The sequence below is a fragment of the Aquarana catesbeiana genome, linkage group LG06, assembly GCF_042186555.1.
Source record: "Aquarana catesbeiana isolate 2022-GZ linkage group LG06, ASM4218655v1, whole genome shotgun sequence".
Taxonomy (NCBI): Eukaryota; Metazoa; Chordata; class Amphibia; order Anura; family Ranidae; genus Aquarana; species Aquarana catesbeiana.
Window position 1 is genome coordinate 211,086,500 of NC_133329.1, and position 23,047 is coordinate 211,109,546.

The 23,047-nt window shown below is 41.6% G+C and overlaps 1 protein-coding gene across 3 annotated transcripts in view; it reads left to right on the top strand.

Moving 5' to 3' along the window:
- The first annotated feature begins 797 nt into the window (after positions 1–797).
- USP7 (ubiquitin specific peptidase 7) overlaps positions 798–23,047 on the top strand; it is a 636,127-nt gene continuing 613,877 nt past the window's right edge. For all 3 annotated transcript variants that reach the window (XM_073632969.1, XM_073632970.1, XM_073632971.1), the window contains exon 1: positions 798–1,562. In XM_073632969.1, coding sequence (XP_073489070.1) covers positions 1,490–1,562 — 73 coding nt within the window. In that variant the 5' untranslated portion in view covers positions 798–1,489. The remainder of the gene's footprint in view (positions 1,563–23,047) is intronic.

A 23,047-nucleotide genomic window follows, 5' to 3' on the forward strand; every position in this document is an offset into this window, starting at 1 on the left:
GACATGTACCAGAAGTGGGAGCTGGGACCCTCTAAAAAGACGGTATCCACTCCCCCCCAAAAAAAAATTACATGCCAAATATGGCATGTCAGGGGTTCACCTCCCTTAAAGCGGAAATTCCATTTTTTGGGTGGAACTCCACTTTAAGTGCCCAGTAAGCAAGGGGTTAATTGAGTTTTGACAATAAAACCTGGAAGCGGATTGGTTACTATGCAGAGTTGCACTAGATTGTGCACTCTTCAGTTTTAGTAAATAACCCCATTATCTGTTTCACATGCCACGCATGTGCGGCGCATTTTCTCTTTCCCTATCCCAGCAAGGCATAGCTGAGGGGGAGTATGCTCTACACACATGCAGCTTTTGAATCTGGAAACGCTTCGCTCCTGCCATATTGCGCCCAACATCTGCCGTGTCCTGATAAGCAAGAACATAGGAATGTAAACACTTGGAGTATTTCGGTCAGGCTCCATGGGCGACAGAAATGACCTAGATTTATGGGATTTTCATTAAATAATACTTTTTACAAACAGCGCAGTGTACGTTAGACAATTGGGGCCCCTGGTCTGCACGGGTGAGTTTATGTACAAGGTGAACTCAGCCTTTAAGTGATCTGATCCCTCAGCCATTCAGGGTGAGAAAGCTGAGGAGAAAGCCATGTTAGTAGCTCTCTATAAACGTGCACACGTCGCACCCAACACAATTTTTCATGAACAGATTGTTGTAGAGGGCCGTGGCGGTCCCACGCTTTGATTATCTCTCCCTCCCTCTCTTCTTCCCTCCTCCCCCCTCTATCACGCTGCCCCATGCGGATGTGACATTTCACTGAGCCGCCATTTTGAGAGCCTAGCGTCTCCACACAGAGGCTGTGCAGGCAGCCAGTATAGACAGGGAAGGAAAGGGCGCTAGTATTGTGGTTAGTGAGCTGTGCGGTGTGTGTTGCGTTCTCTTGCTGGGAATAGGCGGGGTCCCTGGCGGGGTCTATGAGGCGTTGTGAGTAGAAAAGGCGCGGGGCCGGTGAGAGTAGAGTCAGGCCGCAAAGCTCCCGCTGCACCGGCTGTGTTCTTATCCGACCAATGAGCAGGGGGAGGGAAGCAGAGAGCAGCACACGAGCTCCCCGCGGCCCGGAGCTGCAAGGCCCGAACACGCTTTTCTTCGCCCGCTCGGCTCCGGCTAGCGGCGGTTGTCGGTTGAGTGTCCTGAAGTTTTTCTTCTCCTCCGCCGGCGGCTGCTGCTGAGAAGCCCCCCGGGGAGACAGACCCCCTGCGCCGAAATTGGGCGAATAGCGAGCAAATACGTTCGCGTCTCTCTGCCGCCGGCTCCCTCTGCCCTTCCCCCGGCCCATCTGCAGCCGCCCGCGGGAAAGGCCCAGGCTGCAGCCGCTGCGCAGGCCCCGCCAAGGCCGCTCTCCGCCACAACCCAGCCGGGCCCTCAAAACAAATCGGCGCAGCGAACGGGAAGCCCCGAGGCCTTGGAGGCCGAGCCCAGAGATATGAACCACCATCAACAGCAACAGAAGCCCGGGGAGCAGCAACTCAGCGAACCCGAGGACATGGAGATGGAAGGTAGGCCGGCACTCCTCTTTCTCATCACTTTCTGGCTACCGCAGGCCTCTATGGCTGCTCTGGAAGGGTGTGCTGGGCTTTGTAGTAGCTGGATCCATTCCAGGCGTCGGTGTGACCTACATCCCATGACTAGTTATCTATTAGGAGTTCTGGGCTGAGGGCTCAGCATGGATGTCATCAGGGCCTATACATGCCCTGGGTACACTCGGGGGGGGGGGGGGTCCAACACACACACACACACACTCTACTTTTTAGATTTACACAAACTGTAATGACAAAGCTATGCTGTCCATTTAATTTGTATCTGACCAGGCAGACTCTTCTCCTGCGTAGGTAGATCTCAGACCCTTTCACACGGGTGGACCGATTTGAGTCTGCCTGTCAGTGATTTTAGGCGGACCTGATCGCACCATATTTTTGACTCTACGGAGCGGTGGATGTCAACGGACACACATCGACAATCCGATCCTGTCCACTAAAAACAGACTTATGGGGGACTGGATGGAAACGGACAGGGGGTCAGATTATATCCAACTTTCCATAAAGGAAAGCAGGCTGTGTCCACACCGCATAAGGGGACATGGAGCTGCTCAGCTAGATTTAGCGGATAGATTCCCCACTGAACAGGCGAGCCTGGCAGAGTCTCAAAGGGACCTTAGATGTGGTGACTACATTAGTTTTCTTAGGCTTTACTCCTCTGTTTTCACCCAGTGATCTGGCCAGTAACACCCCACCTGTATTATAGTGCCCCAGTTTGGATGAAGGAACAACAAAGACCCATTTGAACAGCTGCATCATCAGTCTGGGGGTGGGAGGGTGGCTGCCCTAGCAGATTAAAGCTGAGTTCCACCCAAAAGTGCCATATATGGCACCTTTCTTGGGGGGCGCGGCGGGATACCTGTCTGACCGGTATCTTGTTCCCACTTCTGGGAGCCGCGGCTGTTGATGTCAACGCTCCTCCCCCTTTCGCCCGGGCCAGTAGGAGAGAGGAGAGGAGCCTCGCGCATGCGCTACACTGCCCGTTACCTGACAGCTGATGGAAACATCAGCTTGCAGTGCCGACATCGCTGGATTCCAGGACAGGTAAGTATCCTATTATTAAAAGGCAGCTGCAGTATGTATAGCTGCTTGCTTTTAGTTTTTGCAGCGGTGGGCTGCGAAACTTCAGCTAATACTTCATAAGCAGTTACAGCAAACAGTTTTTTTTTTTTTTTGATAAAGGTTTTACATGAATAAACACTGATCATTGTAAGCACCCCTGTCAGTGTTAAATGGATTGTCTCAACCCTCTAACTGTTATATCTGCAGGACAACTTGTTTTATTAAAACAGACTTAAGCCGGCCATAGTGATTTTCTATCCTGCAACCTTGGGAAAGAAAATCGCTTGATTTCCCATCACACAGTGTTGATGGGGGTGGGGATTGACCCTCCTACGGAGCTATTGCCTTCTCCTGGCGGAGAAGTGATTATTGCTAGTGGCTATAACCGCTGGCAATAATTGCATGAGAAGGCTGACATGTTGGTTGTACCCAAGTCGTTCGATGGATCAACTTGGGTATAATCAGCTTTCCCATATGTAGCTTGAATCTCAGCTGGTCCCTGCTGAACCAGCTGAGATGCGTCTATGGCCGGCTTTACTTGGCAGATCACAAGAGGAAAAAGGAGCCTAAAAAAAAAAAAAAGATGCAGCCATCACACCTGAGAACTGGTAAAGCTGCAATTTAACAAAGGTTTGTTTGTTTTTTTTGAGTTTTAGTCCTCATGCACACGGACGTTTTTACAGCTGCTTTTTTTGCAGCTTAAAAAGGCCTGTCTATGTTAGTCTATGGCTTCATGCCCACCTAGGCGTTTTTGAGCTGCAAGTGGCATAGGCGTTTTTAAGCTGTAAAAAAAAACCCAGGACCAGTGGGTTCTGAGAGACGTTTTTCAGCTGTAAAAACGCTCTAACGCTGAAAAACGCTCAAAAACGTCATTCACCAACGTTTTTTATCGTCTTTGATCCATTGGAAAAAAAAAAAAAAAACGCTGAAAAAAGTTAAAAAAAATCACTGCAAAGATACTGGCGTTTTCATAACGTTATTTTAACAGCCTGTGTGCATGAGGGCTAATACTGCTTTAACTTTTTATTCTGATGAATTGGTGCCAGTGGAAGAACATATTCTCTTATGAGGCTGACCTTTTTTCAGGTAGGCTTTTATTTGTAGACTATATTGCCCACACCTGGCCAGCTTTAGCTGCTTATCTGATCTTGTGCATTGCGCTCTATACATTTTTGTTATGAATTATGCTAGTTGCTGCCTCCCAGTTAGGCCCCTTGCACATTGAGTCGTTTAGCACCTGTGCATCCAATCCCATAATTTTACTGTGCCTGGGCAACATGGGTGCAGCATTCAGGCCCACTGTCCACAACCTGGCAAAGTTTATGGCAGGCGGAAATACGCTGTGGCTTGATTGTGCCAAACGTTTTACCAAGAGGTATTGCCATTTAGGGCCCTATATGCTCTACATGAGGGGCATTTGTCCCTGAATGCATAGGGCCCTAAATGTCAGTAGCATATGGTACAGCATTTAGCCACAGCGTATTTCAGCATGCCATAGGGTATGACAATCTGCTTGCAGTGGGACTGGACCTGTACCTCCCAGGCGTACTACAATGCTGTGATTGGAAGGGCAAGGGGCCTAAAGTTCCTACTACATGATCCTGCAACTGTAAACACCAGTATCTGTAGATAGTCTGCCAACTCTGTTTATCTGCATCTTCAATGAGAACTAATCATTTGCTGCTTTTTTTTCTTTTTTTTTTTTTTTTTTTTTTTTTTTTTTTTTTTTTTTTTTTTTTTTTTTACTTTGAATAATTGAAGTTAGAAATTACTCTTATACTATATAATGCTTTTACTTTCATGCACACTCTATTTTCTTTAATGTACTTAATTGTGTAGCACAATGTTACATGTGTAGGTGCCTTGCCTGTACAAAGATGGTGTTTTAAATGCCTTCAGTTTTTCACTGCAGAAGACGGACAAAGTTTTTTGTGTTGGTAGGGTTGCATATGTTTAAAGGCTACATTCACCTTTAGTAACCTCCTTACACCCATATTTAGGGTATAACATGTTGCTGTGCACTTCTCCCCACTCCCGCTGTCACAATTTAAAAATGGCGTGACTGTGTGAAGCTCCACCCACACAGCTGCGTCATTCATTCACACAGAACACTGACTGAACTGCAAGTCTCATCTTCCACAGTGGCAGACTGCTTGTAGTTCTCAATGAACTGCAAGGAGGATGTGCACCCTTGTAGTTAGTTTTCCTTCCTGCACTTCAGCAACTGTCTGCCTGTATGGGAGGTACAGGCAGACTGCTGACTGTCTGCAGGAGACTGACATTGCACCCATGCCACTTTGCTTTTTTGCAGAAAAAAAAAAACTTGGCTTTTAAATGGATACATTTTCAGACAGGCCAATCAGTTACCGGTGAGTGGAAATGCATTACAGTGGTAGCCCTGTCAGCAATACTCTGATCAACAAGTCCTTTTGTTTCCATCAACCTTTTGTTGAAGGAGCTGGGTAGAAAATGGTTGAACAGTACCTGAATTCAATCAGATGCAGTCAGGCCTTGTTTACACTTGTGGTTAGGGGGTAGGAAAATGCACATTTGATGCACATTTTAACTGCTCCCCTTAAAGCAGAGTTCCACCCAAAAATGGAACATCTGCTTTTCAGACCGGTAAGTTATCATTCTGTCTATTTTAAAAAATTCTCTGATCAGTTAACACATTGATAAAGTTTCATAGCAGCACAAAACATTGAACATAGTTTCACAGAAACCATTCTGAAACACAAGCAAGTTTACAGACTTAAAGTTCGTTCAGATAGGAGTAGGTTAAATATCATTGACATTCAATATGAAAATGAATATGATTTTATATTTTGACCCTAAATATATGCTTTAAATGCTAAACTCCAGACCATTATAAGAACACATTAATGTAGTTAGTCAGCCAGGATCTGCAGATTGCACATATACTGACAAAATATTGTATCGTAAGAGCAGGATGATGACCACATCAGTCTACCTACTGTCCATTCACCGGCAGAAAGGTGAACCTTCATGTGTTATGGATGGTCGGTGCCCACGCAGCTGATATAGCAGTCCAGGGATTTAAAATACCTGCTGGTTTTCCCCCTTTTTGCAGGGCTTCCAGGGAGAACCAGAGCGATTCTGATTTGTCAGTGCTGGCACAGAGAATTGCTATAATCCATCCTGGAAGCCCTGCGGGAAGAAGGGGTTTTCGAATCCCTGGACTGCTATAATTTCTGCGTGGGCAGTGACAGCTGGTCACCCACAGATGTACAGTGAGGGCTGAGGGATCGTGTAGGGTGTTCACCATCAACATATTATTTTTTTTTTTTTTTTTATGCATCAGAAAATGGGGTCCCCAATGTAACTGCTTTTATAGCAGGGCTGTGCAAATCTTAAACGACCTTTTGCAAAGGTCTTGCCTAACCCACTGATATTCTTTTTGTCAGAACTTTTCTGGCACTAATATTTCTGGGTATGGAGGCGCATATGACCTGCTCCCATGTGACAGTGCTAGGTCTGAGCACTGATTCCATTGTGGAGGAAGTGATGTCACCACTCCCCCTAGCATCCTACATCAGCTGACACTGGGAATTTTAGCACCAGCTCTAATGGAGGAAGTAGCAGTGGGGGAATGGAGGTAAGGTGAATATCAGTGGGTTTTTGAGGCATTTTGCCCTGTCACTTGTAGTGTAAAGCCTTGTACACACGCTTAGATTTTTGGACAACCAAATGTGTTTTTTTTGTTTTTTTTTTTGTTTTATTTTGTGTTTTTTTTTTTTTTTTTTTTGTGGCATGCTAGTCTCATGTCGAAAGTAAAGAGATTACTCACAATACGAACATTTTCGTACAACAGAATACCACGTCAGAAGTGACGTAATGTGTTGAATAGTTTTTGTATGTAGTCTTTCGTTTCTGAGCATGCATAGTCTTGCTCTTACGATTTTTTTTTTTTTTTTTTTTTTTTCGTACGAAAACCTCACTAATGAAACGAAAATTGGACATTGCTTTCACAGCCGGCAAACTTTATAGTCTGCACATCCAGCTTTTGTCTGACGAAAAAGTGAAATCGGCTGTCGACAGCACCGTACTAACGTTCCAAAATACGGCAGACAGCTCGTTGTACAAATTTTTCCATCCGATTCTCGTATCGTGTGTACAGGCCCTAAAGCCTTGTGAACACGGTACGATTGTTGGCATGGGATTGTCTGTTGACAGACTGTTGTCCTAAAATCTTACCGTTAGTAGGCTCCTTTTGAAAATTGTCCAATTTTCGGCCAACAGATGTTGGATGACAGGCTAGTAAATTTTCAGCAGACAACTGCTTGACGTCTCATCATATGGTCAGTACACAAATCCGTGACAGAAAAGTCAAAAGTACAAATGCGCATGCTTGGAATCAATGCTTGCCAAACACAAAATTAGCAGAAGGGGCCCAAAGAGCGGCGCTCAAGAGCTGAAATTCCTCATGTCACTATGTTCATGTTTGTTGCACGACAATTGTGTAATGTTAGTATACAAGACAAGATACTGGCACGCACACTTTTGACAAAAATCAGATGCTCGGTTGGCCAACAATTGTACTGTGTACAAGGCTTAAGAGTCTCCTTTTTAAAGGCTATGGGCACATCATTTAATCAGTTTCATGTGAATTAATGTTTACAAGTACCATCAGCCATTGCAGCTGACTGCTTGTAGTTCCTAATGAACTACAGTGCCTTGAAAAAAGTATTCATACCCCTTGAAATTTTCCACATTTTGTCATGTTACAATCAAAATCATAAATCTATTTTATGTGATAGACCAACACAAAGTGGCACATAATAGCGAAGTGGAAGAAAAATGATAAATGGTTTTCAAATTTTTTTTTACAAATATCTGAAAAGTGTGGCATGCATTTGTATTCAGCCCCCTTTACTCTGATACCCCTAACTAAAATCTAGTGGAACCAACTGCCTTCAGAAGTCACCTAATTAGTAAATGGTCCACCTGTGTGTAATTTGAATCTCTGTATAAATACAGCTGTTCTGTGAAGCCCTCTGAGGTTTGTTAGAGAACCTCAGTGAGCAAACACACCAGACAGGTCAGGGATAAAGTTGTGGAGGAGAATAAAGCAGAGTTGGGTTATAAAATAATATCATGGCATAATATAATAGCAGTGTTCAATCCACCATCCGAAAATGGAAAGAGTATGGCACAACTGCAAACCTACCAAGACATGGCTATTCACCTAAACGGCCAGGCTGGGCAAGGAGAGCATTAATCAGAAAAGCAGCCAAGAGGCTCATGGTAACTCTGGAGGAGCTGCAGAGATCCACAGTCAGGTGGGGGAATCTGTCCACAGGACAACTATTAGTCGTGCTCTACACAAATCTGGCCTATGGAAGAAAGCCATTGTTGAAAGCCATAAGAAGTCCCCCTTTGCGAGACGCCATGTGGAGGGCACGGCATATATTTGGAAGAAGGTTTTTAAGTCCAGACCTAAATCCAAATCAGAATCTGTGGCAAGACTTCAAAAATCGCTGTTCACAGATGCTCTTCATCCAATCTGACAGAGCTTGAGCTGTTTTTGCAAAGAAGAATGGGCAAACATTTCTCTACATGAGCAAAGCTGGTAGACATTTCCAAAAAGACTTGCGGCTGTAATTGCAGCGAATGGTTATTCTACAATGTATTGATCAAGGGGGGCTGAATAAAATTGCTCACCACACTTTTTTCATAGTTGCATAGTAGGCGAGGTTGAAAAGACACAAGTCCGTCAAGTCCAACCTATGTGTGTGATTTTTGTCTATTACATTGTATATCCCTGTAAGTTGTGGTCATTCAGGTGCTTATCTAATAGTTTTTTGAAATTATCGATGCTCCCCGCTGAAACCACTGCCTGTGGAAGAGAATTCCACATCCTTACAACTCTTACATTAAAGTGGATGTAAACCCAATGTCATCCTTTATAAACTACTGCCATAGGGGTTATCTATAAGGATATACATGCCTCCTGCATGTATCTTTACCTGTCAAATGTCTCCCCTCTGTCTGTTATTAGACCTGAAAAACTGCATATTCTGTGGGTGGGTCTGTTTGGAGCTCGGTGGGTGGAGTCGTGATGTCAGTAGACTCCCCGCCCACCTCTACACTCCCCTTGTCAATATGCATTTTCTCCTGTGTATTTCTTACGCTGAACTTCTGCTATGATCTCTAACATCCAGTGAAAAGACAGGAAAGTAACCACATGACTTCAGCATGCCAAATCATGCTGAGGTGTGGAACAGCCAAACCTTGCAGAGCTCCTGAAGAAAGGAGTGGGGGTGGGAATTAAAAAATAATGCATGTCTTAGGCTAGTGCACAAGATATGTAAATCACCTGTCACTCACAGCAAGGGGGAGGATTTGACAGTTTTTCTCTGTCAAGTTTTATCTTACTGAACAATAAGAGGATTGCTTAAAGCTGGATTAACTATTTGTGGCAAGACTGGGCTCAAATGATAGGAATTCTTATACTCTACATTATGACATGACATAAAAAAAAAAAATATTGGGTTTACATCCACTTTAACCACTTGCTTACTGGGCACTTAAACCTCCCTCCTGTCCAGACCAATTTTCAGCTTTCAGCGCTGTCGCACTTTGAATGACAATTGCGCGGTCATGCAACACGGTACCCAAATGAAATTTTTATCATTTTTTTTTCCCCACAAATAGAGCTTTCTTTTGATGGTATTTGATCACCTCTACGGTTTTTATTTTTTGTTAAAAAAAATTGAAAAAGACAGAATTTAAAAAAAAAAATTATATTTTTTTTTATATTTTGTCATTAATTTTTGCAAACAGTTAATTTTTTCTCCTTCGTTGATGTAGGTGAATGAGGCGGCACTGATGGGCACTGATGGGTGGCAGTGTTGGGCACTGATTGATGGCAGCACTGCTAGGTGGCACTAATAGGTGGCACTTGTGGGCATTGATAGGTGGCACTTGTGGGCATTGATAGGTGGCACTTGGCATTGATAGGTGGCACTTGTGGGCACTGGCAGATGGCACTTGGAGGCACAGATGAGGAATTTGTGCCTCCTTCCTCTTCGGGACCGATGTCCCTTTGACATAAGCCGGTGATCGGCTTTTTTTTCCTCCTCACGCTGTCAGCGTGAGGAGAAAACGAAACCGATCACCGAGCTTTTGTTTACATCATGTGACCAGCTGTCATTGGCTGACAGTTGATCACATGGTAAGGGGCCGGGACCGGCCCCTTACTCGGATCTGTGATCATCCGAGTCTCCGTGACTCGGTGATCACAGCGCGCACACCGCGCGCCCTGCAGGGTGCGCGCGGGGCGCGTGCATAGGGGAGGACGTCATATGACGTCCTCCCGGAGATTGAGGTCCACGCTGTAGCCGTCATTCGGCTATGGCCCGGACCTCAAGTGGTTAAAGAACCTTCTACGCAGTTTAAGGTTAAACTGCTTTTCTTCTAGTTTTAGTGAATGGTCGGGTGTCCTATTAAATTCCCTTTCGTGGATAAGTTTTATCCCGTTTGTGGGGTCACAAGTACAGTATTTGTACATTGAAATCAAATAATATCCCCTCTCAAGCGTCTTTTTCCAGGGAGAACAAGTAAAGTGCTCGTAACCTATTTTTATACCTAATATCCTCCAGTCTTTATTAGTTTTGTTGCCTTTGTCTGGAGACTCTCCAGTTCTGGGCACCTGTCCTCAGGAAGGATGTGCTATGACTGGACAGCATACTCCAGGTGTGGCCTGACCAGGGTCTTGTAGAGGGGGAGAATTATTGCTTTATCTCTGGAGTTAATCCTCTTTTTAATGCATGCCAAAATTCTGTTTGCTTTGCAGCAGCTTGGCATTGCTTGCCATTGCTGAGCCTATCATCTACTAGGACCCCCAGGTCCTTTTCCATCCTAGATTCCCCCAATCTAGGATGGATCAGATATTTATCTGTAAAACCATTTATCATTTTCCTTCCACTTCACAATTATTTGCCACTTTGTTGGTTAACTCTAATACATTTATGTTTTTGGTTGTAACATGACAAAATGGAAAATGTCAAGGCGTATGAATCGGGGTGGAATTTTAAATTTTAGTAAATTTTTAAATCCTAATTTATTTATTTTAAAGAGCAACTGTCATCTCATTCCTACAGCGGCGCCTTCTCTGACCCACTGTTGACTCACCGACAGTTCCATGAACTTTAATGGGACGGCTGGTGATGCGACAGTGACACAACAAGGTGAGGGACGTGGCGGCAGCAGCTGAGTGGATTCCCGCTAACAGGCGCTGCCATGATGGATCTGAAATGACAGGAGCTCTTCAGATGTATGGACTAATTCTTGCTGGTAGTTAGAATCTTTAATATTTGCAAACAAAATTTAAGGTTTCCTATTCAGAATAAGCTGTCAGGTTAGTAAAACGGCAATATCAGAACCGATTCAGTCATACAGTTTGTAGTGTACATAGATTTGAAAAACAATGGGATAAAGGAATATTCCTGAACTTTGTTGTATCTCATGGTGAAATTGTGTGACTGCATCAATGCAGTGCATGTTATCTCAACTTGCAGAGCTTGGATTCATTGAATGCATTTAACAAAAATGTAAATATTGCAGAATATACAGCCCCATGCTGCATAACTAAGCTCCATTTCATGCTGAATAAACTAAATTGTTTCTTAAATAGAAAACTTTCTTTAGATTTTTACTCAGTGTTTTATTAAAATAATTATGATAAAAGTCAAACTTTTTTTTAAAAAATCCATATTTATTTGATTAAAAAAAAAAAAATAATTTTGATTTATATCCACCCTGGTATAACTACTTTTTCGAAGCACTGTACGAGGGCTCTGGTGATCGCTCTTGGTCCATTGATCTTCCTGCTCTAAGATAACTGCCTATAATAACTACCAGAATACACTTTTTTTTTTTTTTTTTTTTACAGGCGTAAAGTATATCTATAACCAAGCTTTGGATATCACAGGGAATGATAAAAAAAACCCCTGACGGTTTTATTTGTCGCTGTCTTTGTGCCAATTGGTAAACTTTCCTCTACTTCCTGTCCTAGAAAAACAGAGGAAAAATAACAATCTACATGTGTGGAGAGGAATAGTGGTTGTAAATCAAAACTTGCACAAAGAGCTGTGGATACTTGCACCTAGTTCACATAGTGTCGTTTTTTTTTTTTTTTTTTTTTTTTTAATTTTTTTTTAATCTTTTTTACTTGGTACCCTGTGATTAACCTACCACCTTTACCTGATACCTCCACTGCATCTATGCCATAGTTGTCACCCAGGCTGGACTACTAACAGACCTGCCTTTGTTCAACTAAATATGGGAGTGGGGAGATTTAGTATTTTAGAGAAGAAAAAAATATAGTTTTTGCTTTCAATGCATTTCACAGGAAGTGAGGACAATTCATTTTCATTTTAAAGTTAACCTTTAGTGTAAAATGGGCGAACAGGCAGGAATTTTAATGTAAAAGACATGCTTTGTTCTGTATTAAAGTTACTTACCTGCTTGTACAGTGCGCTGCTCACTGTACTAATTTGGCAATGCTGAATGTGACTAAACTCCCGCGCATGCGTAGGAGTGATGGCCCCCCCCCCAACCCAGGCCAATGACAGCAGTCAGTGATCGTGACCCAAAAGCTGGCCAGGTAGGCAGCTTCGGAACAACACATTGCTAAAGGTGAGTATAGCTTCACTTCAAAGTTGCTGTAAACCCACACATATACCCAGTGAAGTGAATAGCCTCAGATGATACACAGAGATGAAAGAAATCTCCCTGCTACATACGTTTTACATGTAAATCTGCTGTCTTCAGCTTCCTGTGTTCTTTAGAAAGTTCAGATTGTGTTAGATTTTCTCTTCCTGTTCAGCCCTGGAAGTCTGGGCATGTAGCCAAGACAGCTGATTGGATAAAAAGCGCACTCCACTCCACTCCACATAGGCAGAGACTTTTTCAGGTGAAGTGGGTACCCATTTTTGCCAGGTTACCCACTCGCTCTTCCATTTGGACCTCCTCGTAGTCTTCTGGTACATGTCGCAGGTCCCAGAATACTGCAGGACCATTCACAAGGCACTGTGTAGTGGGCATTTGGCTGTGGAGCCGCACAGAGACTGCCCACAGTTAAGATGCTGGCCCCTTGCAACCGATGGCTAGTGAAGAACTAGCCAGGATGAGGATGGTGCTGAATCACTGGACAATGTCCCGTTATTAGCTTCAGGATTTGTAGCTGACTTTTTTTTTTTTTTTTTGCCCCGAGTCAAGAACCGCTTTAAATAGGTTTTTTTTTTTTTTTTTTTTTTTAATTTTTTTTTTTTTTTTTGTGAAGATGTGGTTTACAATGTGTTCGCTTATTCCCAAATGAAAACCACATTTAGATTTTTGTTGCAGAAAAAGTTTCCATCACCTTACTGTGTTTGAAAACGATTGAAGGAACACTAGTGTCGTTTAAATGTTGCAAAGAATTTAACAATATGTAAAAAGGAAATCAAGGATGCAAAAATTCAAAACGAACGACAGATTGCAAAAGATAGGACAACCCCCAAAAATTCTTCTTATATATTAATAGTAAAAAGGTCAGGTCTGAGCATGTAGGCCCTTTACAAAATAATCTAGAATGGGTGACTGGGGACAAAGAGAAGGCTAATTTATTAAATACTTTCTTCAGCTATGTGTATACAAAAGAGCATGGGGGAGCTCATGTCCATAATGGGGGTGGTAGGGACACAGCCCAGAATGATCCACAATGGCTGAAAAGTTATATGGTCCAGAAATATTTAGACAATAAAGGTGGATAAAGCACCTGGACCTGATGGCATCCACCCACGGATCCTAAAAGAACTGAGCTCTAATTTCAAAGCCATTGTATCTAATTTTTGGGGACTCAATGACGGGAATAGTACCATTGGATTGGCGCAGGGCGAACGTGGTGCCTGTATTTAAAAAGGGATCAAAGTCTTTACCAAGTAACTATAGAGCTGTTAACTTAACGTCTATAGTCGGGAAGATACTGGAGCATTTATTAAAAGACCACATAGACGAGTTCTTGCTGGGGAAAAAAACATTTTAAGCAACAAACAGTATGGATTCATGAAAGACAGAAGTTGCCAGACAAACGTGATTTATTTTTATGAAGAGGTAAGTAAAACCTTGGACTGTGGACGTGGTATACTTGGATTTTGCAAAAGCGTTACACAGTTCCCCACACGCGGCTCATGTGTAAGGTAAAGTCTGCAGGCTAGGAAATATCAGTTTGTAAATGGATAGAAAACTGGCTAAAAGACAGACTTCAGAGAGTAGTGGTTAATGATTCTTACTCTGAATGGTCTAAGGTTATCAGTGGTGTACCCCAAGGTTCAGTGTTGAGACCCTTACTTTTTAATACCTTTTATAAATGATATTGGGTCTGGGATCAAAAGTAAAATTTCTGTCTTTGCAGATGACACCAAACTATGCAGTGGAATAATGTCCTTACAGGATGTCTCCAATTTACAAGCCAACCTCAATGCACTGTCTAATTGGGCGACTATGTGGCAGATGAGGTTTAATGTTGAGAAATGTAAAGTTATGCACTTGGGGGTTAAGAATATGCATGCTTCATACATACTAGGGGGAGTACAACTGGGGGAATCCGTGGCGGAGAAGGATCTGGGGGTTTTGGTAGATCATAAGCTCAATAATAGCATGCAATGCCAAGCTTCGGTTTCCAAAGCGAGCAAAGTCCGTTCTTGTATTAAGAGAGGTATGGACTCCAGAGAGAGAGATATATAATTTTGCCCCTGTTCAAATCATTAGTAAACCCTCATCTGGAATATGCAGTCCAGTTTTGGGCACCAGTTCTCAAAAAGGATATCGGGGAACTGGAGAAAGGTGCAGAGAAGGGCACCCAAACTGATAAGAGGCGTGGAGGAGCTCAGCTATGAGGAAATATTAGAGGAACTGAGTGTATTCACTCTTGAAGAGGAGAATAAGGGGGGGGGGGGGGATATGATACACATGTTCAAATATATAAGGGGTCCATATAGTGAACTTGGTGTTGAGTTATTCTCTTTACCGTCAACCCAGAGGACACGGGGGCACTCTTTACGTCTAGAGGAAAAGAGATTTCATCTCCAAATACGGAAAGGTTTCTTCACAGTAAGAGCTGTGAAAATGTGGCATAGACTCCCGCCCGAGGTGATTCTGGCCAGCTCAGTAGATTGCTTTAAGATAGGCCTGGATACTTTCCTAAATGTACATAATATAACTGGGTACTAACATTTTATAGGTAAAGTTGATCCAGGGAAAATCTGAATGCCTCTTGGGGGATCAGGAAGGGATTTTTTTCCCCTGCTGTAGCAAATTGGAGCATGCTCTGCTGGGGTTTTTTGCCTTCCTCTGGATCAACTGTGGGTATAAAATTGGATTGTACAATATTTTTTATTTTATTGTTTTCAAGGTTGAACTGGATGGATGTGTCTTTTTTTCAACCTTACTATGAAGCCTATTAGCCATTAGAAAATGGCAAGATTAGTTTAAATTCTACTATGGAGGCTACTTTTTTGTTCAAGGTAAAAACTGGTAAGCATGTGTGTATGTATATATGTCTATCTCTATCGCTGATATTGGCACCCCTGGCAACAAAAAGCCAACCGGCAGTTAAAATGGAGAAAAATTAACTCAACCTTTGTTGTGTGTCGCATGGAGAAGAGCAAGCAGCAAAGGATTGTCTGAGGATTTGAGAACAAAAATTGGAAAAGCATGGACAATCTCAGGTTACAAGGACTGAAGACCGCTCTCTGCTGACATCGCCAGTGTTAGTCCAGGCACCGCGTCATCCCTTTCGCAAAACTGCTGAGAGCCTGAGACTCCGGCTCGGTTGCCCCCCCCCCCCCCCCCCACACAGCCCAGTGCTCCAATCAGCGAAGGGGGAGAAGAGCCACGGCTGATAGTCTACAGCTCTCTGCTCACCTAGCTCTGAAAACGGAGTGACCGGTGGTGTTAGACTGCTCGGTTCTCAGTGTAGAGGTGCCAGGGGGGCAGATGCAGCATGTACCCAAACTAAATTTTTATCATTTTCTTTACATAAATTTGGTGGTATTTGATCACTGCTGGATTTTTATTTTTTTGCTATACTAACTAAAAAAGACCAAAATTTTTGAAGAAAAAACATTTTTTCTCAGTTTGTCATAAAATTCTATATATAACACAGTAAGTGCAGGCTAATAATTGTGAAATAAAATTTCAATTAAGACATAGTTATAAAATACTCAAACAATGATGCATACAGTAACAAATAAATTGTGAATTTAATTAAAAAAATTCCAAAAAGGGGGGGAAAAAAAAGGAAAATTAAAGCAAGGAGAAGAGGTGAATTGCAGGAAACAAAAGCTGTGACACCAATCTTCCTAATGCAAAACCAGCGTGTATGCAGGTCAACACCCAAGTGAGTTAGCTTGCTTACCAAAAAGCCATGACTGCTGCTAGCAGTCTCTCCCAACACAGGGAATTTGGAAGCCGCCCCAAAACTTAATCCTCCGGACCAGCCATTCTTTCTATTGTTACTCAGAAATAGAAACTTCCATAGTGCAGTATGTCAATTCAATCTTGTTTATTAAAACAAAGGTTTGCACTTACAACCGCTTATGATACATCGTTTTTGTATCACATGTAAAGCTGCGGTGTCTCTATTCGCTTCTCCCTATTCCCAAAGCGTTCGTTTCACCACCGTCGCGGAAGGCTGGCGTGATGCCACCCTACGTGTTTCGTCACAAACGGACGTTTTATGTGGATTTGCCGAATGGATGTCATCACTACGAGTGTGTGTGTATATATACTTACAGCGCCATTTTGACTACTGACAACCGGGGCAATGTCATAAGCAAAGAGGTAGTGACTCCAGCTTAACTATTGGCTACTAATAAGAATAGGGGGTTAGAGACAATAGATAACGTCGCCATCTAATGGCGAAATATAAAACCAAAGTAATGCAGGTGGATATCGAACACTAAGGAAGGGGAAGCGTTAGGATTTTAATAGTGACACCGTCAGCTTAATGTAAACATGACTACAATGATATAAGTTATTTAAAATTATATTAATAAGCTCATGATGTACCAGAATGTAATTATACATAAAAATATAGAGAATATATATAAAAAGAAAAAAGTAAATTATAAAGAGTTGAGGACAGATTTAGGAATTAAACAATTTATATCCCAATCCACATTTGGAGGCCAAAGGGTACAAAACTTCTCATATTAAAAATCCATCTGGTCTCAAGTCTTGAGATAGATCTAACCATGTTTGTACCCCTCCAGTGTGGGCGAATGGTGTCAATGGCTAAAAACGATGTTCCTTTTAGCTGTCGATCGTGGTATTTATCATAATGCCTAGATAAACTGTTTTTTTTTTTTTTTTAAAACCCCGTTTAATATTACCTACATGTTTGGCTAAACGTACATGTAACTCTTTTGGTACGGCCTATATATTGTTTTGAGCATGGGCATTGGATTATGTAAACCACAAATTTTGTAGTGCAAGTTATAGTTGACTCAATGTCAAATTTTGTTAGTTACAGTAGATTGGAAAGTCTCACACTTACGCCCTTTAAAACGCATTAATCTGGCAGATACTACATCTCCGGCATGGAAAGAAACCTTTCATCGACTGGAAAAAGGATAGTGTTTTAGGAGGATCTTTGACATTAGGGGCGATGTTATGTCTCAAAGAAGGAGCGCCTCTAAATATTATAACTGGTTGTTCCGGAATAACAGGACCAAGAACTCTATAATTTTTTAGCACGCTCCAATGTTTCTTAAAAATTTTCTTTATAGAAAAATGCTGGTTAGAGTACCGAGTAATCCATTGACCACCCGAACCTGTCAGGTGCCATACGTTTTTCTCTCCTCTCCTTGAGCATATTGCCCTGTCCATAGCCACAACATTGGCAATGGTCTCATCAATTTCCCGTTCTTGATAACCCTTACTCAGAAACCTCTGTTTTAAAATTATTGCCTGTTGATAAAAATCAGAGTCTTCAGTACAGTTCCGCCTGATACGCTGAAACTGTCCCTTGGGTACAGCAGCTAGCCATGATTTGTGATGGCAACTGGTCGGGGGGATGAGAGCATTGCGGTCCGTCTGCTTGAAATAAGTTCTGGTAATGAGGCGACCATTTTTGACCATAATGTTTAAGTCTAAAAAATGGATATGTGTCTGGCTTGCCTCATGTTGCAGAAAGATGCCTCTATCATGCTGATTCAATTCCACAAAGAAAGCTTTGAGGGAGAGAAAATCCCACTCCCATATAATCAACACGTCATCAATGTATCTTTTCTATAGCCACAATTCTCTTGGGTGGTTATCTATACATTCCTATTCCCATCGGGCCATGAATAAGTTTGCTAAACTGGGGGGCAAACTTAGCCCCCATTGCTACACCACAAGTTTGTAAAAAGAATTCTCCACCAAACCAAAAGTAATTATGGCTTGTTGCGAATTGCAGGAGCTCCATAACAAAATCTCTCTGTAGAGAAGATAAATCCTGTTGAAGATAGAACTCGACTGCTTCGAAGCCATGTTGGTGGGATATAGTGGTGTGTAAGGTGGCTACATCGGCAGTTGCTAAGATGCAGCCTTCCTTCCAAGGGTAATGATTCAATATATTTAAAACTTGTGTGGTATCACGCAAATAAGCGGGAGTAGTGACCCCCAATGGTTGGAGAAAGTTATCTACATATTTGCCAATCCTTGCAGTTACAGAGTCTATGCCGCTTATAATAGGGCGGCCTGGGGGTTGAATAGGATTTTTATGAATTTTGGGCAAATCGTAGATAACCGGTACTCTTGGAATGGTAGGAATTAGATGGGCTTTCTCTTCCCCCCCTTTTTTTTTTTTTTTTTAGAATCCCTTGTTCGAACCCGTAATCAATCAAGTTAGAGAGTAGTTTCCTAAATCTGTTGGATTAGAGGCAGGGGGGGTATATGTAGAACGATCAGATAAGTCTACTCATCTCCTCCTATATATTGAGATTTGTCCAGAATGAAAATACCGCCTCCTTTGTCAGCGTGGCGGATTACTATGTCATTACGTTTACAGATCTGTTTAAGACTTGTTTGGAATTCGCTAGTACCTCTCTGTTTAGGGATCTTTTAATGCTAACCGATATTTCAGTATAAGTTCTTTAAATAAAGAGCGAGGCGTTACTAAGGTTGGTATGTCGGACAGGGACATTAGCATCTCCTATTGTCCCATTAGAAGAAGTGTTAGCCAAAAGATTGGTACTTGATTGAATGGGTACCCTGTGAACAATTTGACTACGGTTACCAATAGGATTCAGGATAAAATGTCTTTTGATGTTCACCTTCCGAATAAAATTTGTGTACGTCAAACATCTCAAACCTATTTAGTCTGTGTGGGGGGGCAAATTTATTCAGAAGATGAACATCAAAAGACATTTTTATCCTGAATCATGTTGGTAAACTTAGTTGGATTGTAAACAGGGTACCCATTCAATCAAGTACCAATCTTTTGGTTAACACTTCCTCTTCTAATGGGACAATAGGAGATGCTAATGTCCCTGTCCGACATACCAACCTTAGTAACGCCTCGCTCTTTATGCCACTGAGTTTAACTGCCCCGTCAGTTCAAGTATTTAAAGAACTTGTACTGAAAGATCTGTTAGCATTAAAAGATCCCTAAACAGAGAGGTACTAGCGAATTCCAAACAAGTCTTAAACAGATCTGTAAACGTAATGACATAGTAATCCGCCCCGCTGACAAAGGAGTCGGTATTGTCATTCTGGGCAAATCTCAATATATAGAGGCGATGAATAGACTGTTATCTGATCGCTCTAAATATACCCCCCTTGCCTCTAATCCAACAGTTAGATTTAGGAAACTACTCTCTAACTTGATTGATTACGGGTTCGAACAAGGGATTCTTAATAAAATTAAAAAAAAAAAAAAAAAACATCTAATTCCTACCATTCCAAGAGTACCGGTTATCTACGATTTGCCCAAAATTCATAAAAATCCTATTCAACCCCCAGGCCGCCCTATTATAAGTGGCATAGACTCTAACTGCAAGGATTGGCAAATATGTAGATAACTTTCTCCAACCATTGGGGGTCACTACTCCCGCTTATTTGCGTGATACCACACAAGTTTTAAATATATTGAATCGTTACCCTTGGAAGGAAGGCTGCATCTTAGCAACTGCCGATGTAGCCTCCTTATACACAAACATATCCCACCAACATGGCTTCGAAGCAGTCGAGTTCTATCTTCAACAGGATTTATCTTTATCTTCTCTACAGAGAGATTTTGTTGTTGAGCTCCTGCAGTTCGCAACAAGCCATAATTACTTTTGGTTTGGTGGAGAATTCTTTTTACAAACTTGTGGTGTAGCAATGGGGACTAAGTTTGCCCCCCCAGTTTAGCAAACTTTATTCATGGCCCGATAGGAACAGGAATGTATAGATAACCACCCACCGAGAGAATTGCGGCTATGGAAAAGATACAATGATGACGTGTTGATTATATGGGAGGGGGATTTTTTCTCCCTCCAAGCTTTCTTTGTGGAATTGAATCAGAATGATAGAGGCATCTCTCTGCAACATGAGGCAAGACAGACACATATCCATTTTTTAGACCTAAACATTATGGTCAAAAATGGTCGCCTCATTACCAGTACTTATTTGAAGGAGACGGACCGCAATGCTCTCATCCCCCTGACCAGTTGCCATCACAAATCATGGCTAGCTGCTGTACCCAAGGGACAGTTCCAGCGTATGAGGCGGAACTGTACAGAAGTCTCTGTTTTTTATCAACAGGCAATAATTTTAAAACGGAGGTTTCTGAGTAAGGGTTATCAGGAATGGGAAATTGATGAGACCATTGCCAATGTTGCGGCTATGGACAGGGGCAATATGCTCAAGGAGAGGAGAGAAAAACGTATGGCACCTGACAGGTTCGGGTGGTCAATGATTACTTGGTACTCTAACCAGCATTTTTCTATAAAGAAAATTTTTAAGAAACATTGGAGTGTTCTACAAAATGATAGAGTTCTTGGTCCTGTTATTCCGGAACAACCAGTTATAATATTTAGAGGCGCTGCTCCTTTGAGACATAACATCGCCCCTAATATCATAGATCCTCCTAAAACACTATTCTTTTTCCAGTCAATGAAAGGTTTCTTTCCATGCCGAAGATGTAGCATCTGCCAGATTAATGCGTTTTTAAAGGGCGTAAGCGTGAGACTTTCCAATCTACTGTAACAAACTTTATGATGTTGAGCCATTTATAACTTGCACTACAAAATTTGTGGTTTACATAATCAAATGCCCATGTTCAAAACAATATATAGGTCGGTACCAAAAGAGGAACATGTAGGTAATAAACAGGGTTTTAAAAACACAATTTATCTAGGCATTATGATAAATACCACGATTGACAGCTAAAAGGAACATCGTTTTTAGCCATTGACACCATCCGCCCACACTGGAGGGGTACAAACATGGTTAGATCTATTTCAAGACTTGAGACCAGATAGATTTTTAATATGAGAAGTTTTGTACCCTTTGGCCTCAATGTGGATTGGGATATAAATTTGTTTTATAAATAATTCCTAAATCTGTCCAACTATTTTTATAATTTACTTCTTCTTTTTTTTTTTTTTTTTTTTTTTTTCTTTTATATATATTCTTTTTTATGTATAATTACATTTTGGTACATCATGAGCTTATTTAATATTTTAAATAACTTATATAATTGTAGTCACGTTTACATTAACCACTTGACAACTGGGCACTTAAACCCCCTTCCTAACCAGACCAATTTTCAGCTTTTGGTGCTCTCACATTTTGAATGACAATTACTCAGTCATGCAACACTGTATCTATATGAAATTTTTGTCCTTTTTTTCACACAAATGGAGCTTTCTTTTGGTGGTATTTAATCACCGCTGGGTTCTTTATTTTTTGCGCCGTAAAAGAAAAAAGACCAAAAATCTGTAAAAAAAATACATTTTTCTTCATTTCTGTTATAATATTTTGCAAAGTAGTAATTTTTCTTCATATATTTTGGCCAAAATTTATACCGCTACATATCTTTGGTAAAATTAACCCAAATCGGTGGATATTATTTGGTCTTTGTGAAAGTTATAGAGTGCAAAAGCTATGGTGCGAATATCTGAAAATTGATCACACCTGAAGTACTGACGGCCTATCTAATTTCTTGAGACCCTAACATTCCAGAAAAGTACAAATACCCCCCAAATGACCCCTTTTTGGAAAGAAGACATTCCAAGGTATTTAGAAAGATACATGGTGAGTTTTTTTGAAGTTGTAATTTTTTCCCACAATTCTTTGCAAAATCAAGGTTTTTTTTTTTTTTACTTTTTTTTTTTTTTTCCCACAAAATTGTCATATTAGCAGGTTATTTCTCACACACAGCATATGCATACCACAAATTACACCCCAAAACACATTCTGCTATTACTCCCGAGTATGGCGATACCACATGTGTGAGACTTTTACACAGCGTGGCCACATACAGAGGCCCAACATGCAGGGGAGCACCTTCAGGCGTTCTGGAGTGCCCAGGCCAATTCTGACATTTCTCTCCTACATGTAAAAATCATTATTTATTAGCTAGAAAATTACATAGAACCCCAAAACATTATATATGTTTTTTTAGCAAAGACCCTAGAGAATACAATGGCGGTCGTTGCAACTTTTTATCTCGCACGGTATTTGCGCAGCAATTTTTTTAACGCGTTTTTTTGGAAAAAAAAAAACAGTTGTGCTTTACAAAAACCAAAACAGTAAAGTTAGCCTACTGTTTTTGCATAATGTGAAAGATGAAGTTACGCCGAGTAAATAGATACCCAACATGTCACCTTTCAAAATTGCACGCGCTTGTGGAATGGCGCCAAACTTTGCTACTCAAAAATCCCCATAGGCGACGCTTTAAAATTTTTTAATGGTTACATGTTTTGAGTTACAGAGGAGGTCTAGGGCCAAAATTATTGCTCTCGCTCTACCGATCGCAGCGATACCTCACATGTGTGGTTTGAACACCGTTTTCATATGTGGGCGGGACTTACGTATGCGTTCGCTTCTGCATGCGAGCACACAGGGACAGGGGCGCTTTAAAAATTTTTTTTTTTTTTTTTTTTTATTCATTTTACTTTATTTTAGTTTGATGCTTTTTTTCCAAAAAAAAAAATTTTGGACCACTTTTATTCCTATTACAAGGAATGTAAACATCCTTGTAATAGGAATATGGCATGACAGGTCCTCTTTACAGTGAGATATGGGGTCAATAAGACCCCACATCTCACCTCTAGGCTGGGAAGCCTGAAATAAAAAAAAAAAAAAAAAAAAAAAAAAAAAGATCTTGGCTTTGATCGTAGCGGTGAGTC